General features: G+C 37.4%; 2 protein-coding genes across 3 annotated transcripts; one reads left to right on the forward strand and one right to left on the reverse strand.

Moving 5' to 3' along the window:
* The first annotated feature begins 3,724 nt into the window (after window positions 1-3,724).
* Window positions 3,725-8,334, forward strand: LOC112202727 (phosphatidate cytidylyltransferase 2). The gene is made up of 12 exons (XM_024343733.2): window positions 3,725-3,882; window positions 4,661-4,807; window positions 5,124-5,380; window positions 5,488-5,639; window positions 5,822-5,963; window positions 6,050-6,206; window positions 6,582-6,629; window positions 6,733-6,819; window positions 7,030-7,158; window positions 7,257-7,313; window positions 7,653-7,736; window positions 7,833-8,334. Exons 2-12 carry the CDS (start codon window positions 4,730-4,732, stop codon window positions 7,914-7,916), a joined length of 1,275 nt encoding a protein of 424 aa, XP_024199501.1. The 5' UTR covers window positions 3,725-3,882; window positions 4,661-4,729; the 3' UTR covers window positions 7,917-8,334.
* A 270-nt stretch (window positions 8,335-8,604) lies between these two features.
* On the reverse strand, window positions 8,605-11,158 carry LOC112202728 (alkaline ceramidase). Of its 2 annotated transcripts, none has more exons than XM_024343735.2 (3): window positions 10,963-11,158; window positions 10,126-10,468; window positions 8,605-9,442 (listed from the first exon to the last, which is right to left on the reverse strand). In XM_024343735.2, the coding sequence occupies exons 2-3, from the start codon at window positions 10,377-10,379 to the stop codon at window positions 8,929-8,931; spliced, it is 768 nt and encodes a 255-aa protein (XP_024199503.1). In that variant the 5' UTR covers window positions 10,380-10,468; window positions 10,963-11,158; the 3' UTR covers window positions 8,605-8,928. The 2 variants fall into 2 exon arrangements, with proteins under 2 accessions (XP_024199503.1, XP_024199502.1); XM_024343734.2 differs by having other exon boundaries at window positions 10,950-11,157.
* Window positions 11,159-17,110: the final 5,952 nt, after the last annotated feature.

Below are 17,110 nucleotides of genomic sequence, written 5' to 3' on the forward strand. Positions count from 1 at the left end.
TCAGAACAAAATCCGAAAGGCGGAAAACCAAATTACCGTATATATTAGCTAGGTATGAAGCAGAGATGATGATCGGCGGTACCTTGAAATCGTGAGTAGATTTTACACAAAGTTTTGTTCACAATCGATGAACATCTCCTCTGAAGGGTAAAATATAATAATATCAGCTTCCTCAGGCAACCTAAAGCTCACCCTTTTCTTCGACTTATTCCCACTTTGGTTTCTGCTAAGCGATGAACTCGTGTTGTCCAAGTTTGCACCTGGATTCTTGTCACCCTCATTTTTCACAGTTCTGTCTATGGAGAAACTGTCTCTTCCTTTAGAACCTAGAGCTGCATGATCACGAGGCCGTTTTAATGAAGAAGAAGAAGAAGGGTGCACCCTTCTAGATGAGTGGTGTGATCTCAACACATACAATTCACCTCCATTCATGCTATCTGGCTTCGATCCTGGAGAGGATGAGAGCCATTCTCCTAGGCTGGTAAAGCTGCTCTCCCCTGAAATATTTGTAGTTATAGTACTATTTGTACTACTAACATTCCTCTTCTTCATCTCCGGCGTCAAGGGTCTTTTCCTTACGCTCTTCTCCGATCTTAAGCACCCCGGTCTCAGCAACTCCATGAGGGACGCTCCTGTACTTGTACTACAGCATCGCGCAGAAGACGAGCGCTTCAATGTGCTTAACGTAGCACCCCTTTTGATTATCTTCCTAAGCGTATCCATCAAGACGTAATGTACAAGATGAAAGTTCAACCAACGATCAATGGAAATCCATGATGAGAAATGCCTGTGTTTGGGGTACTTTAAACGTGTTTTCGAGACGGAGAGTCCTAGAGAAAGGATGTTGTTCGGAAGCACAATGAAGGCCTAGGTTTTGACAATTGAGTGGAGCTCAATTTATCCATATCGTCATCTTCATGTGTAAGTTGCTCTAGGAAAAATCCCTTGCTGTATTATAATGCATGCACTATTCTTGTGAAACAAACAAGCACTGTAGGTTTACCTTGGCTTATCCTTCATCTTACTAAGCTAACATGCTTGCCCAATTACAAGTTGGAGCTTAGATTACGACAAAAAAATGGTGATTAAACCAAAGCTGTTCTGTTAAAAGAAATGACAACACAAACGTAAGACAATTTTGATGCTTTGCATGTCCTCATTAGGAGGAGATGAGGTGCTCGGAATTATCTTTGTCGTCATATTATGTCTACAGTACTTGGAGAACCAGAAGAGATATTCAATTGGTTTGAGGTCGAATAGAGAGAATCCGACTGTCGACTAGCGAAGGTATCTGTACGTTACATATAATTGTGATTAGTATTAGAGAATATTAATGCATGAGTACTGCTGTGTTTATCTCAGCCTCCCGTTCCTATTTTGTCTTCTTCTTTTTTGTTGGTAAGCAATTATCGTGGTCATATATATTCTTCTACACTTGTTCTTATATGATATGAATTTCAACGTAAATATGTAAATGTAAACTTATTGAAGCTGTAATGGTAGTCAACTTAATTGATCCACATGGTTGAGCTTTTGGGAAAGTTTCCAACTTGAAACCTCTCCCTATAATTAACTAATTAGTTTTGGATTGGGTACCTAAATTTCGAATAATCAATATGGTTCAAGATCGCATATTAGATATATAAAAGCTGGAACACATAGCTCACGTACCCTCTTTGTTATTTTAGCTAAACACATACGTTCTAGCTTACGTATGAGATAAACACTAGAACACATAGCTCACCCTCAACAAAAGTACAAGTGAAGGTCTAGCCTCTTAACTTGGCATGTTACATGACCACATTATGAGCTCACACACACACACACACACATATATATGAGATAAAAACCAGAACACAAAGCACTCTTTAACAAATTATTAGTACGAGTAAAGGGTTTGAGAGTTATAAAATGATCGACGTATGTAGATTTGGTTAAAGAATATTAGAGAATCCGATTGTCGATTAGTGCAAACTGTGAAAGTATATATATGTTACCAACTTACCATTGAATTTTAACTGATATTATTAGAGAATATTGATGCATGAATTGGCATGGTTGTTCTCTCAGTCTCTTTTCCTACTCTACGTACCAATTCTGATATATTTTTCTACTCAGTTTTTCACACACACACATATAGCCACCACTGCCTGAAATAGTATTTAGGGAGAAAGTTTCGGGACTGGTTCAAATGTTCATAGAGGGTTGGAAAATCAGACAACATCTTTTGGTATCCTTATTCTTACTTATATAGATAGCATTAGCCTCGATTGTATGGCTCCGGCATGGAGACCGTTATCCTTACTAGATATCCTCCTTTTCCATGAGAACCGTTAGTCTTAGTAGACATATGTATCATTATCCTCATTAGACATGCACATCGCTAGCATTGCTTGTATAGGCATGGGTATCGTTGCTATTAGTCTCAATTATATAGACGTGGGCATGATCACTGTTAGTCGCACTTGCGTGAGTGTAAATATAACTCATGGGCCATTCATATTGCAGGTTTAGAATTGTGGGCAGATAAAATGGACCAGAAAAGGAAGTGCCCCAATACAGGGAAAATAGTAAAGCCAAGCCCAATTTGTTAGCCACACTATTTCCTCCATAACTGAAGTGAGAGGGCCGAATGCATGCATATTAGACCATCTTATTCTTATCTTAAGCTTTTAAGCGGTTCCATGATGCTATCCTTTTGCAAGTGGCAATATATGGAAATGATTCAAATGAATGCATCCCAAAACTAAAAGATTCCAAGTGTCTAAATGGGGGCAGAGAACCAAATAGATAGAAAGACTCGAGAATCTTAAAAAGGGGACATTGTTGCTTGCTTCACCACCTCTCTCACACTTCATGTCATCTGTCAATGTCTTGACAAATTCCGCAGATCAATTAATAACATATTTAACTTTCACCAAACAATTTGTTGCTTTGTGTCCAGCTATTCGTCAACCACTAAAATGCCTTAAATTCAACCCAGTTTTGTTGGACTGGGATATTTGCAAATACCAAATATTCAATAATACCATGGACCTTGTATATTTATATGCATTCCCCTGTTTTTTTTATATCATCACATGGAAGGAACGTGATAACTTATATTACATCGTAATGTTGATAGTAGCCTCATAATTTCTTGAAAGACAATGTTATTTACACTTTCAGTATTGATTTTTGATTTTTTATGAACAACATTGACTATTAAAAGAATTTTAATGATTTTGGCGTTGTTTTATTTGTGTGTCAATCATTATTTCTTGCAACTTAAAATATTTAAATGCAAATACGTACATAAAATATAACAATAGTGTCCACCTGATCATCGGTAACAAGAACATTTGTATTTATTTCTTTCAGTTCAATGTATTTAATCTCAGTACTTGATATGAAATTTAAAAAATTACCGATCACAAATTTCTTAATCAGCTGATAACTAATGAAATCATCAAACATCGATATTTTATGCAATGAAACAACTTCAATTACCTAGCATCCCTAATGAATGATTAGTGTGGGTGTGGAGAGAATTCTAAGAACCTCAAGGGGTCTAGGAGAAAAAAAGACAGCACATTTCTAACGATTTGACATGCAAAGAGGTTCCCCAACAGCCGTCCACGTGTTAATCCCAGACCTAAATCGTAAATCCGACGCTCAAAAACCACTTGATTATTATAACTAAGAAATTTTAGCATATACCTCAAAAGAAAAAAGGTTCGATATTATTTTTGGGTTGGTTTCTTCCAGAAAACCAGTAAACCAGTAAACCAAAAAAATGACTCACTCTTTCTTCTTCTTCTTCTTCCTTCTTCTACATTATTCGTTTTCGCCTCCTTTTGCTTTTTCCAGGCCTCTTTTTCTCTCTCACTCACCACAAACCAGGTTATTCTCTCTCTCTCTCTCTCTCTCTCTCTCTCTCTCCCTCTCTCTCTCTTTTTCTCTCTCTCTCTGGTTTTCGATCTTATAGGTTCAATTTCGGCTTTCAGATTTGAATTTCAAGTGTTTTCCTCTGTGGTTTCGTTTCGTGGAAATTTTGTTTCATTCTTTATTGTTTCAGTATGTGTGTTTGTGTGATTGAATTCGGGAGCTGTCATCGTTTTTGTTATGAATCTTTTGTTGGAATAGCGAAAAATTTGAAGACTTGGTGAGGTTTTGTGTTTGTGTGTGGATGTTATTGAGGATTTGGAGCTTGAAATTGGAGCAATGTGAGCAGCGTGAGAGTAGTTGGTTGGAGAAGTGTTTGTTTTTGCTTGAAAGGGAAACTTTTTGGAGTTTGTGTTGTGAATTTAGTTGTTTAGGAGGTGATTTTTCTTATTGAAATGGCGGATTTTGTGTTCAATGTAATTGAGTTGACACAAAATACTGTATTTGATTATTGGATAGTCTCTTTTGCCGAATATTGGATGGTTAGAGCGTTTTTCTTAACTAGAGCTTGTAGCCAGCGGGGATGAATTTGATTTCTAGTACTAGCAGCATGCCATTCCCAAACAGTAGGGCTTGCTTTCGTTTCATTTTGTATCAATTGAGTCTACTTTAGACTGGCATAAGCGAAGTAAAAGCGTTTCCTACCGTACTATTTGAAGTCTGAAATGACGAGCAAGGTATCACTTTACATTTTGATTATTCTCACCGAGTATCTTAATGTGATTTTATGTTTCAGGTGACGATTGTTTTTGCATTGGATTCATGCATGTTTTAACCTATTGAGCGAAAGTAAGTTAGAGCAGACATGCAAAGAGATAATACTGCCGGAAGCCCATCAACCCCAAGGTCCCCACGACTGCGGCACCGTAGACGCTCAGCTGAGGTTTGCTAAACTTTGATACTTTGTTGTTTCCTCCATTATGATAGAGTCTTGGACTACCAAATGTCCTTTTAAATGAATATATACTATTTCTGGAATTATGCAGACAAGATGAATTGTCTAGTAGAACTAGTGGAGAAACTACATTTAATTTTCTTCTGATTCTCGTAGTGTACTTTCTGACTTTTGTACTTAATCATGTACTTTTCTTAGGTTAGGAGCTGAAATGATTATCTTTTATGCCATAAAATATAGCTTTGGCATAGCATGTTTTGATAGTTAGGAGTAAATTCTTATTTGTTTTATGTTTTTATGGCAGCAACTTATCCCAGATGCTAGTAACACAAATGGAGGTCATTTACTTGTTGATGACAATAATAAATACAAGACAATGTGGATTCGGGCATACTCTACTGTTTGGATGATTGGAGGATTTGCATTAATTATATATCTGGGCCATCTGGCTATTACTGCCATGGTGGTTGTTATCCAAATCTTCATGGCAAAGGAGCTCTTTAATCTCTTAAGGAGAGCTCATGAAGATAGGCATCTCCCAGGATTCAGGCTGTTAAATTGGTGAGGATATTAGTATAGTAGGCATTTCTGCATCAGAGTTTATTTCAATGGTTCTGTGTAATAGTATTTATTATATTACTGTATTCATTTTCAAATTCTCTGCTCAGGCACTTCTTCTTCACTGCGATGCTGTTTGTTTACGGTCGAATACTCAGTCAACGGCTTGTCAACACCGTAACTTCAGATAAATTTTTACATAAGGTTGTGAGCAGTCTTATCCAGTATCATATGGTCGCCTGCTATTTCTTGTACATTGCAGGTTAGTAGCTGTAAACAGCTTTTGAATATTTGGATTTAGCCATATTTTTGGATAGAAGTAAATATTAGCATTCACGGTACTTGGGCCCTTTGATCATCATCCCATTATATATCTGATATACTGATGTATTTATCTGGATTAGATGCTGATTTGGATAGTATTTCCCCCCTAATTGGGTTCAGGTTTTATGTGGTTCATTCTTACATTGAAGAAGAAGATGTACAAGTATCAATTTGGCCAGTATGCATGGACACACATGATCCTAATAATTGTGTTTACACAGTCCTCTTTTACTGTAGCCAACATCTTTGAAGGAATTTTCTGGTAAGAAGTTTTTTTAATTTGGAACAACACAGTTGCATATTTCCTATTTTTGTTGTTTCCCCTGATACAAGGGAAAATTGTTGCAGGTTTCTTCTTCCAGCAACACTCATAGTCATCAATGATATTGCTGCTTACATTTGCGGCTTCTTTTTCGGAAGAACCCCTTTGATTAAGATATCTCCAAAGAAAACTTGGGAGGGGTTCATTGGAGCTTCTATTACAACTATGTTTTCAGCCTTTTGGGTGAGCATTCTATATAACTTGGTGGTGCTAAATATAATTCTGTTTTCTTACAGTGAAAGTGAAACCATGGTGTCTATCAGATTAGGGTTTATTGCAATGTATTTTGCCAATTCTTTTTGCCCCTTGTAACAGCCCACCTCTCTTCATATCTTTCTCGAAGGGACATGTTCTCTGGGTGACTTAAATTATTTCACTCCTCAAATGTTTCCAAATTAATTTGTACATGGTATCTTGTCTTGCATGCTTTTATCAGATCTAGAGTGTTCCTGGAGTGCAGAGGCGCTCTGTATAAGTTCTATGAGAATATGTCTGTAACGCTGTTTTAAATCTGTGATTGGAGTTCCACCAACATCGTATGTACATTTGTTTATGCAGCTTGCACATATCATGGGACAATTTCAATGGCTAACTTGTCCAAGAAAGGTAACAATTCTGATGAGATATAAATCAGTTTCTTTTGGGAATGAAATAGAATGTCTGTTTGTGAATGTTTTTTATTAACTGATTTCTTTGGATGCGCTTGCAGGATTTATCTACCGGTTGGCTTCACTGTGATCCTGGTCCATTGTTTACACCAGAGTATCATACCTTACCAGGATGGCTCCCAGAATGGGTACGTAAAGTAGGCATTTATTGGTTATGTAATTACAAAAACCAAATCCTCTGTGCTGGAAATCAAATGTTGAATCAGCATGCTTTCTCTAAATATTAAGGATGATTGACACTTAATGCACTGCTTCAATTCAGTAAAAGCCATTCCTGCAATTAAGTTAGTTGATCTCAATGTTGATTCATATATTCCTTCATGATTATTGTGTTGCAGTTTCCTTGGAAAGGGATCTCAATTTTGCCAGTTCAATGGCATGCACTATGTCTTGGTTTGTTTTCATCAATTATAGCACCTTTTGGAGGCTTCTTTGCAAGTGGTTTTAAAAGAGCCTTCAAAGTCAAGGTAAGCTCCTGATGTTGCAATTTTTGGTGATGCAGTTCTAAATGCTAAGGACTTCAGTTGTTTGTCATTATATTAACAATTTTTTCCATTTGTCATAGGATTTTGGTGACAGTATCCCTGGACACGGTGGAATCACAGACAGAATGGATTGTCAGGTAAAGTTTTCTGTTTTAGAAGTAATTATAACAGGGGAGAATTTTCCAGGGATATATAGTTATTTGAGTGGGTAACATATGCATTACTTTTATGGTTCTACTTAACAGTAGCTTATGGAGAATCTCGTTCTTAGCAAGTATTACTTGTTCCTTGCACTGTATAATGGGGTTCTCATTCCTTTTCATTGGAGAAATAACGTGTGTGGTACTGCAACATATTAAGCAGGTTTCAAAGGGGGTAATATGGTTTCTGGAACTAGGGTTTGGGATAAAGATGTAACCATAATTCAGTATGGTTGATATAGATGTTAAAGTGACTGACATTGTGTTTTATTGTAGATGGTAATGGCTGTTTTTGCTTACATCTATCATCAGTCATTTGTTATGCCTCAACACCTCTCGGTTGAAATTTTATTGGACCAGGTACTATTTTCACGGGCTCTATGCATAGTTTTTTCTTTGGTGTTATTTTGTTAGCGATTGAGGAATAATAACGTCGACTCTTATACTGTAATGCAGATTTTGACAAACCTTACTGTCGAGCAGCAGCAAGCTCTATATGAGAAGCTTAAACAAGTCTTGCAGGACAGGCTACTCGGATGATCATGTGTGAATAACCTGTATTTCTGTTATCTTCCTCCTCTCCCTTGCATGTTCGTAGTGTTGTTGTAGAGAGGAAAAAAAAAATGGTGGTGTTCTGTTTTCGTAGAACAACCCCATTGAAATATTTAGGTCAGAGGCATCATTCTTCTGTGCGGAAACTTTGTATAGTGGCCCTTGGTCATTTAATATACATGAACTCTCGATGGAAGTCCTCCCTCCTCTTCCTCCCCTGTATCTGTGCTTTTGATGGATTTGTGAAGATGGGCGAAGCTTTGTCATATGTGGAATTTGATTATTCTTATGCTTACAATTGAATGCTTATTAGTGTTTTATGATACTATCGATTGCTTTGTCCTACTAATTTCAGTCATTTTGTAATGGACATTGATGATAACTTGTTATAATCACCTTTCCTATCCACGATCTGGAAGGCCAACACAACACTTTTCATGCTTCGAAACATGTCTTTACATAACCATTACAGCTATGCGTCTCTTTCAAAATAAAATTATAAGTTCTTCGGGCATTAGGCATTTAGAAATATTATATTTTGATAAGTTTTTGCCACGAAAAATCTATGGATGAAATGCGACTCCATCCATGTTATATATGAGAGATTTTTATCTACGAATAATTCGTTGGCCATATGATATAACGTTATCTGTGAGAGGCTTTTACTGGAGAATGATTTGTCGGCAACCATTATTACAAATTCTTTCGGCAACCATTCCAATAGTCACAATAACACAATAAATACAATCATGACCCTCAAAATCTAATAACAAAACCAAAGATGGAATCGAGAAAGTTTTTGAAAATCAAAAAAGGTAAGCCCCTCTAGCACAATGCCACAAACCAAAGCTTATAGTATGTTACACGTTCTACTTCTAAAACAAAATTTAAGATAATATATAATCTAAAAGAATAAAAATCCAGCCTTCTGCCTCCTGATGTTCCTCTCAAACGTAGATGGTCTCAACTGAAACTATATCCTGCCATTTACTTCAAAGTCTCATTGGGTTTTTGGTTTTTCAATCTTCACATAGGGCAAGAGACCCATAAAACGAACAATCTTAGGAGCCCATCCTCGTTGTTCAGCCCGGCAAAACATCAAGAAAGTGTTTGCAAAATACGAATTAAAACCCATGAATACATGCCACAAGGCATGACCTTGCGGGTTAATGGGCCAACTGGATATCTCTTTGCAGAAAACATTGTCACCGAGCCAACACAAACTCCCTATAAGAAGAGTGGCCACATACAGCTTTGCGAGCCTCTTGGCATAGACGTCCTGTGTGTATATATAATACTTGTACATTCGAGGTATGCAAAGAAGACACAAGATCACATAGTGCACCTTAAAACCAATCTCAAATCGGACCACTGAATGAACTGCAGCAAAAACAACACCATATAGGAAGAGGAAGGTCGGCATTGTAGTGCGATAGTGCCAATCTGGGGAGTAGAGGATATACATGTATAGGAGCATCTCCCAAACCATAGGAGTCTCATCGCTCTGCTGTTGCCTGCAAGTATATTCCAAAAGTAATCTTCAAAATTAAGCTTTCCATGGCATATATTCAAGACAAGAAAAGGTAGCATGATAAAGTAGAGAGACCTGGGAGACTGATTAACTAACACCACTATGAAGCAGATAAGTTATCCCACATACCTAAAGTGGACATGCATGAGTGCATGACAGAATGTGTGTCCATTGTTTGGAAGTCAACACCATCAACCTTAATAAATTTAATTTAGCATCTCCATTCCCTGAATTCATATGTTCCTCAAGCATTAAGGATAGTAGGAACTTCCCCCAGTCCATGCAATAATGCCTTAACAGCCAACTACCCAACTTAACATATGCATGATAGCATATCATTAACATCAACAAGGAGAAGCATAGAAGAAGGGCAAAAAAGCTTTGGATGTATCCTCAAATAAGCAATCTACACAGTATTTGCAACTATCCATGTAATGTACGAATACTTAAGAAAGCAAAAAAGCTATAGTTCCTTGCTTCACAGTTTAGTTTCTTGTAAAATGTAATATGTAATTGCCTTGAAGTTCCTAATCGTATTGTCATTCACATAATCCGGTTAAACTCTTACATTGGCAAGTCATGATTATACTAATTCTAGCATAAGACGACAGTGGTATAAATCCAGCCAACCGACCATTCCAAAAGAAGATCTAGAACAGTACTTACACGTGCTGCAGTGTAGCGTGGTATAACATGCTCCCAATGGCGAGTATCATATTAGATATATGAAGAACACTGAATCTCTTCTCAAACCGCTGCCTTAGAGCATTTATAAGACCAATGAGTGCCAAGAGTATGCTGGGAATGTTTGACATGGTGTTGAAAAATTCCGCAATATAAGAAGAGTAGGCATAGTTCTTCTCACAACACTCGATCGTTGATGTGACAGGACCCCAGAAGCTCGATATCGCATCAGCCATTCCTCTTTCTACGGTCTAAAATGCACTCAACCAATTCTGTTTTCTACTTAAAAACCTGACGACTTGGCAAACCCTGCAAAATCATGTACCTGCAGAAAAAACCACTGCTCAGATAAAACCTCACATTCGATTACACACATTCAAATCATCAGCTCTACCCTAACCCTAACAACATCTATGAAAGATCGTGCATTAACCATACGAAGCATCCGAATCACACATCAACCAAAGCCAATGTCCAACTTCTCTAACACTCAATCTCACACACTAGTAACCAAAATTAACCAATAATCCATTAAATATCCGAAACTAATTAATCCATAACCAATCTAAAAACAGTAAAATCAGTTTCCATAAAATTTAATCAATAAATGAATAATCAGATCCCTATATCTTAAAACCGATCATTATCCTCATCAAGATCCAATCCCAAAAACTCACCACCCAAGCAAAAATTCCACCACAGATCACTACCGACGAACTTTCGCCGCGCTCAAAAACCTCGCAATAGTCGCGAAATCGAAACGAAAACGAAGATACATGGTGTGAAAAATATAAGAGATCTCGTACCTAGAAAACGCACCGTTTTGACCGAAGGAGATCTCATTTCGTTGTTCTTGTTCTTCTTCTTGAGGCTGGTTCGAATTTCGAAAGGGGTTATGAGAGGCAGAGAATAACTTTTCGGCGTTCGAGAGACCGAATCCGCTTCTTCTTTGTGTTTTCTTTTTCTTCTTACTATTTTCTATTTTCTATTTTCTATTTTCTATTTCCTATTTCCTATTTCCTATTTTATAGCTCGCTGCCTCGCTCTCACTTCTTCTTTATTTTAATGGTTTGGATTCTCTTTTGACTTCTCGGCAAATACCGTGTGCCGACTTAGACGTGGTGGCCCGGCCCATATTCTAAACCCATATTTCCAGTAGTGGCCGCCGTTTCGGTTCCTATTAATGAATTAATTAGCTGAACCGCACCGTTCGGTCCGGTTCGGTTCAGCCGGTGAAGTGGAAACATTTCTGCTCATTTTTATGGATCGGATTTGTTAAATCAGTCTGGGTCACGGTTCAGTTGGTAGTTTTTTGAATTGAAGTAGTTCGTTATGTTCTTTTTTTTCTTTTTCTTTTTTGAATGAGATTTAGAACTCAGCCTAACTGGGAGGTTCAGCCCCACGCCCGTACATATTATTAATAGATGAAATAAAGTACAACGGAGAGGACATAAAACCTGTTAAGAAAAAGCATTAGTTTTTGTCTGTTTTTGCTAAGAAATGAGTGACATTATATCGTACTTTCTTATATGTGTTGCCAGTGAACCCTAATCTCTATAACTGCGTTCATCTTCGAACTTGTGTGTGTTCTTCGTCATTGTTCGTTCAAACTGTCCTTTATGTTGATTTAGATGCACTTCATCTTCATTGTTGTCGTCTCGTATTGCCATCCTCTCTATATTTGTCGCAATATCATCATGCTTTGGTATACTAATCAACCACATGGTTTGGGCGTCGATTTAGGCCAAAATCTAACCCATGTCTAGCCTTGTTTCTACCAAAGTCAACGAATAGGTGAATAACTTAATAGTTGGAAATAAGTTGTTTTATTAACTAGATTCGAATATAGTAAAACCTCTATAAATGAATAATGTTGGGTTTACGAAAAATTATTACTGTAGAGGGGTTATTATATTATCGATATATGAATAATTTATTCCTTTATCAATAAGTGAATACTTTTTACTTTGGAGAGAGTTATATGTCATTTGTAGTTGAATTATAATCTAATTTGATTAGGTTGTCTATCGAAGATAGTCAAGATCCAGATGACAATTATGCTATACTAAATGTTTCTTCGAATAAGACATTTCAAGCAGTGATAACTTTGAATAACTACTTGCTACAAAAAGAAAAATAATATACCAACTCTGGTGCATGCATTGCAATAAATTCAATTCAGTTAAGACACAAGGAAAAACTAAAGGACTATAAAAGGATATTTTGAGAATTAGTTAATTGAGAAAATATATGTTGTAAAAAGTTCTTTGATTATTATGTATTTTGAATTTTTATATACTATTTATTTTATGTATTTCATCAATTATTAATATTTTTTTATGTTATTTCTTTCATTTATTTCATCAATTATTACTTTATATATTTACTAGGCCCTTAAGGATGTCCAGAAATATTATTATCTTATACATTTAGCGACATTTTTAGTATTATACACTGGTCCCTTGTTGGGATTGGAGAAATTTATTATTTAATTGATATTATTAATTCATTGAACATTCATTTATCAAGGTTTTACTGTAAAAGATGGTTTGTTTTCTATGTCAAAATATTCCAAAAAAAATATCTTTTTGCACTAGAGAATATATGTACTCAAAAGTTGAGGGCCCTTCCACTAAGAGATTTTAATTTATTTTTGGCATTTTAAGGGATCTCTTATGTGATCAACTTTTCGATTACATATCGGCTCAACTGTTCAGATTTTAAGTCTCCATGTGTAGATCACTTATGCAAATATTCAACCAAATTGATGATCGTTAAAGTGTTCATAATCGTGATTTACCATTATGAACATAAATGGTTTAAGTTGGACAAATTTAGTTAGTCTATAGATTTGATCTAATTCGGTAACTTAACAACTATCAATTTGGTTGAAAATTTGTTCGGTGATCTACTTATCAAGACCTAAAAATTAAATGATTGAGGTGCCGATATGTAACAAATAAGTTAGTCTAATAAGCGATCACTTCAAATTACTAAAAACATGGATCCATCACTAAAATTAATAGCCCTGCTCAGAGATTATCATTGTAATTATTCTCATTTCTAACTTTAACATCCACAACTTCTTTTTTGTCGCTTATCTCTGCATTAACTTTCATATCTCATGTAGAGCATGTGATGTGAAAGTTCATGATTCTCCCATATGATAGTTTATATTATATGTTGAGATAAGGGAGTTTGAACTTAGAATTTTCACTTTCTTTTTTTTTAATCGAAGGAGATCAGTCAAATTTATAATTCAGCAAGCAGTATCAGAAACGACACACCCCAGAGGGGGCCGACAGAAAGAGTCATCTTTTAGGACATACAAATGACATATTCTCAGAAAAAACAGAACCTCTTACTCCTGGGTACACCCACCTTTTAAGGACAATTAAGTACCTTTATTCTAACAAAACCTAGAAACTCAAAAACAAAATAAATAAATGTGACAACCGAGTAACTAGATCTTACGACCCAAGAAACATTTAAACATTACTAATTGAGGATGATGCACCAGCATCCCCAACAATTCCACCATCTGTATGGAGCTCGTCTTTAGCACACTTAGGCCTATTCTTACTTCTAATTGCCTTTTAGGCCCAAAACCCAATCCAAGTACTAAGGCCCGCATCCACCATGAAAGCTCAGCAAGCCCAGCTGGACAATCCCAGACACTGCAACCAGTCTTGCTCGGGAAGAAAATCATTAACCAGAGATCTAACACAACCGCCATTGCCACCTAACGACCAGCCGCCAAATCTACAAACGCCGGCATCTGCAGCCTTCCCATCCGCAACACCCAATCATCTCTTGACATCAACAGTTAACAAGCCAGGCATGACCTCAAGAACTAGAGCCCAGAAGATCGGCTCCTCCCCCACAAGAGAAAAGCTATCGCCGCCATAATTAACCCACCCACCGTTGATAGGAAAACCCAGACCAACCTGGCCACCCTCATCCTTGAACAAAAGCAGACACAGTCGACAACCCTCAGTGCGCTGCACCAATACACTGGCAAAACCCAATCGGTCTAACACCAACTTGTTACCAGACGACACCCAAATCGGCGCGTAATCCGATCAACCACCAGATCAACAGCGAAAACAATGAGCAAAGAAACAGCCGCAAGGCTGGCAATGGCAACAACTATCAGGTTTGGAAATTTTATAGTAGGTCAAAAATTGACGAGTAACCCTAGCAAAGCGTTAGAGCGGCTAGGTCGAGAAGAGAGAAAAGATTCTTATTATGCATCATTAGACAATTCAATAAGATCTTGTATTAGAATTTTCACTTTGACATTGGACATTCTAAAGAGATTTTGGCCAGAAGAATAAAAATAACATTGTATAGAGAAACAATACTAAATTAATTACTAGTTGATTGACTTAATATGTGTTTTTTTTTCCTTTTCCGATAAAGATTGACTTATTTTGTTACACCCCTTTGTTACAATGTATAACTTAAGAAGCTTCTTATTTGGTCAGTCTTTGGCTAAGCCCTAAACTTGCATACTTTATAATACTCGATCAATGTTATTATAGTTAGCTAACATCTACTTTACACATGCTCCCTATCAACCACTACCAGAGGTTGGGGCTAACAAATGTGTTTCCTTCTTCGTGTACCTATTTCATCATGAAGTTTTTCAAGTAGCTAGCTAGATAAAATTGAAGCAAAGTTTCTTTTTGAAATAAGGGTTGGTGCAGCTGCCCTCAAGCCTTCATTAATGAAACTGTTGAATACAAAGGGGGGGGGGAGGGGGGAAATAAAGCCTCTTTGCTTCATAGTAACGAGAGAACAACCCAAATAATAACATGAGCTCCCACTAATCATATGTATTCAAACATGCACCAACTAGCAAGAGTTGACATATTAGAAATCTGCGCAACTCTCTTTGCTTCACAAGGATGACATACAGGAAAAATAAAACTCATACAAAGCCATAGAACAATTAAACATGCTTTCCCACTATGTTGTCAACCAAGACTAACTCTGGCGACACTACGTTTCATCCTGCCACTAGGACGTTGCGTCCATTTGATAAAGACTCGCCTCCCCTCTAGGACAGACAGGCACTATGAGTGCAAATACAGACATTTAGCCCAACTCTCCCTACAAAAACTCTATAGGGAATTATTTTAAACAAAAACCTAACAACCATGAAATAAATATAATAAAATAAACACATGAGCCCAAAAGCCCACCAGCAAAGGGCCAAAGCCATAAGCCCAACCTAACAGCCTTCATCTTCCCAAACCTCCTGGATGATCGCATAGAGCAGCCAACCTCAACGCCGTCGGACTTGCAGCACCACCACCCACGAACCATCACGCAACGACAACCAATTCACTCGAGCTGACGTCAATGGTGAGACCACAAGACTAAACAGATCCATTTTGGATATGTATCGTCCAATTGATCGGACATCCCACCATTGGTCAGATCGCTGAAACTCCCTCGTCGATACTAGGGACGTCCAATCCACCATACCTAGTCGCTCCGATGACTCTAGATTTTACCGCCAGCCATCAACCTCCCTCGCAATTGTCCAAGACTCCAGGAACATAGATTGTACTCGATCTATCTAGTCTGAGATCTGCCCAATCCACAGTCCCCAACCTCGCTCACGCCAAAGAGGCTTGCTAGTGGTCTTTGAACCCTCACAGGAAAGTCCGACAACAACGCCCCAAGGACGCACTGCCGGACGGATCATCACTCACTCAATCTCTTACCAGAACATGAGGCGCTAACCCTAAATGTCGACCAAATTTAGAAGCAAAGTTTCTTGAATACAGCTATTTTTGTTGAGCCGCATTTATTAGGAATAATCCCCAGGTATCTGAGTATACGACCCCTCATCTTCACGAGAAGTTGTTTTCACTTTTTAGAAGCTATTTACTTTATTATTAGGACTAATATTGTTTACTACCCTGTGGTTCTAGTCCAAAATCAATTCAGTCCTTAGACTTTCAATTTCATCAAAAACACCCTCACACTATCATTTCTGATCCAATAGATCACTCCGTCATGAGTAACGTCAAATTGAGCAGTTAAGTAGCTGATGTGGCACACCAACTTCCCACATGGCATGCAAAATTCCAAAATTCTAAAATAAAATTTTAGAAAAATAACAAATTTGATTCTCTCTCCTTGGTTTCTCTCTCATCTTCCTCTTCAATATTTTCTTACTTCTATCTTTTGTGTCTCCTTCGTAGTAAAAGAATTATCTTTTGAAATCAAATCTTAGTTGTCTAATATACACAAACTAAGAACAATAATTAATTAGATCATAGTTTTTCTCTTATCTTCTCCCTCTTTGATTCTGCCTCTAGATGTCCAACATTGAAATACATTGGAACTGTGGAATTAAACCCAAAAAAGCCCAGAAAAACGAAATAGACAATTGAAGATTGATGTCTTTAGGCATGAATTCGGGTATTAATTATCTAGGCATTAATCTTGGCAATTGATTTTTGTTAACTAATTTTGATTTTGGATTGCTAATCTGGGCATTAAGCCGAGCTGGGAGTGGAAGGGACAAAGTCGATGATTGATCTCAATGATATCGTTTTGGAGGAGACGCGGCCGAGGAGGATGCCATTGAAGGCGAAGGTATTCAGTGTTGTTTACTCTGCATGGTCATCAAAGCAAACAATCTCAGATAACCAATGAATCAGAAACTTAAGGCTCTCACATATAAAGAAAGACAGAGTGCGCGCAACAAGTACCAATCGAAATCGAAATAGGAGTCGGCGAATTAGGGCTTGATGTTTTTAATTGCAAAATTGCAGGAGAATTGAACAATGGGTTCTTCTTTGGTGATAACCCTAGAAGATGTATTGGAGTCTCTAATGAACGACGACACCATTGACGCTTTCAGATAGGGGTCATCATGGGTCGGGTTAGGGCCGACCCTACCCTAAATTTTAGGGCTTAGGGTAGGGCTGGGCCGGGCCTAGTCAAA

The sequence above is a fragment of the Rosa chinensis genome, chromosome 5 (assembly GCF_002994745.2).
Source record: "Rosa chinensis cultivar Old Blush chromosome 5, RchiOBHm-V2, whole genome shotgun sequence".
Taxonomy (NCBI): Eukaryota; Viridiplantae; Streptophyta; class Magnoliopsida; order Rosales; family Rosaceae; genus Rosa; species Rosa chinensis.

Bases quoted from the DNA above. Each gene is read 5' to 3' on its own strand.
- LOC112202727 (XM_024343733.2), top strand. From the start codon at position 4,730: ATGCAAAGAGATAATACTGCCGGAAGCCCATCAACCCCAAGGTCCCCA. The intron at 4,808-5,123 runs GTTTGCTAAACT...TTTTTATGGCAG, and splicing joins ACCGTAGACGCTCAGCTGAG to CAACTTATCCCAGATGCTAG. The intron at 6,630-6,732 runs GTAACAATTCTG...ATGCGCTTGCAG, and splicing joins GGCTAACTTGTCCAAGAAAG to GATTTATCTACCGGTTGGCT.
- LOC112202728 (XM_024343735.2), bottom strand. From the start codon at position 10,379: ATGGCTGATGCGATATCGAGCTTCTGGGGTCCTGTCACATCAACGATC. The intron at 9,443-10,125 runs GTAAGTACTGTT...ATATACTTGCAG, and splicing joins CACGCTACACTGCAGCACGT to GCAACAGCAGAGCGATGAGA.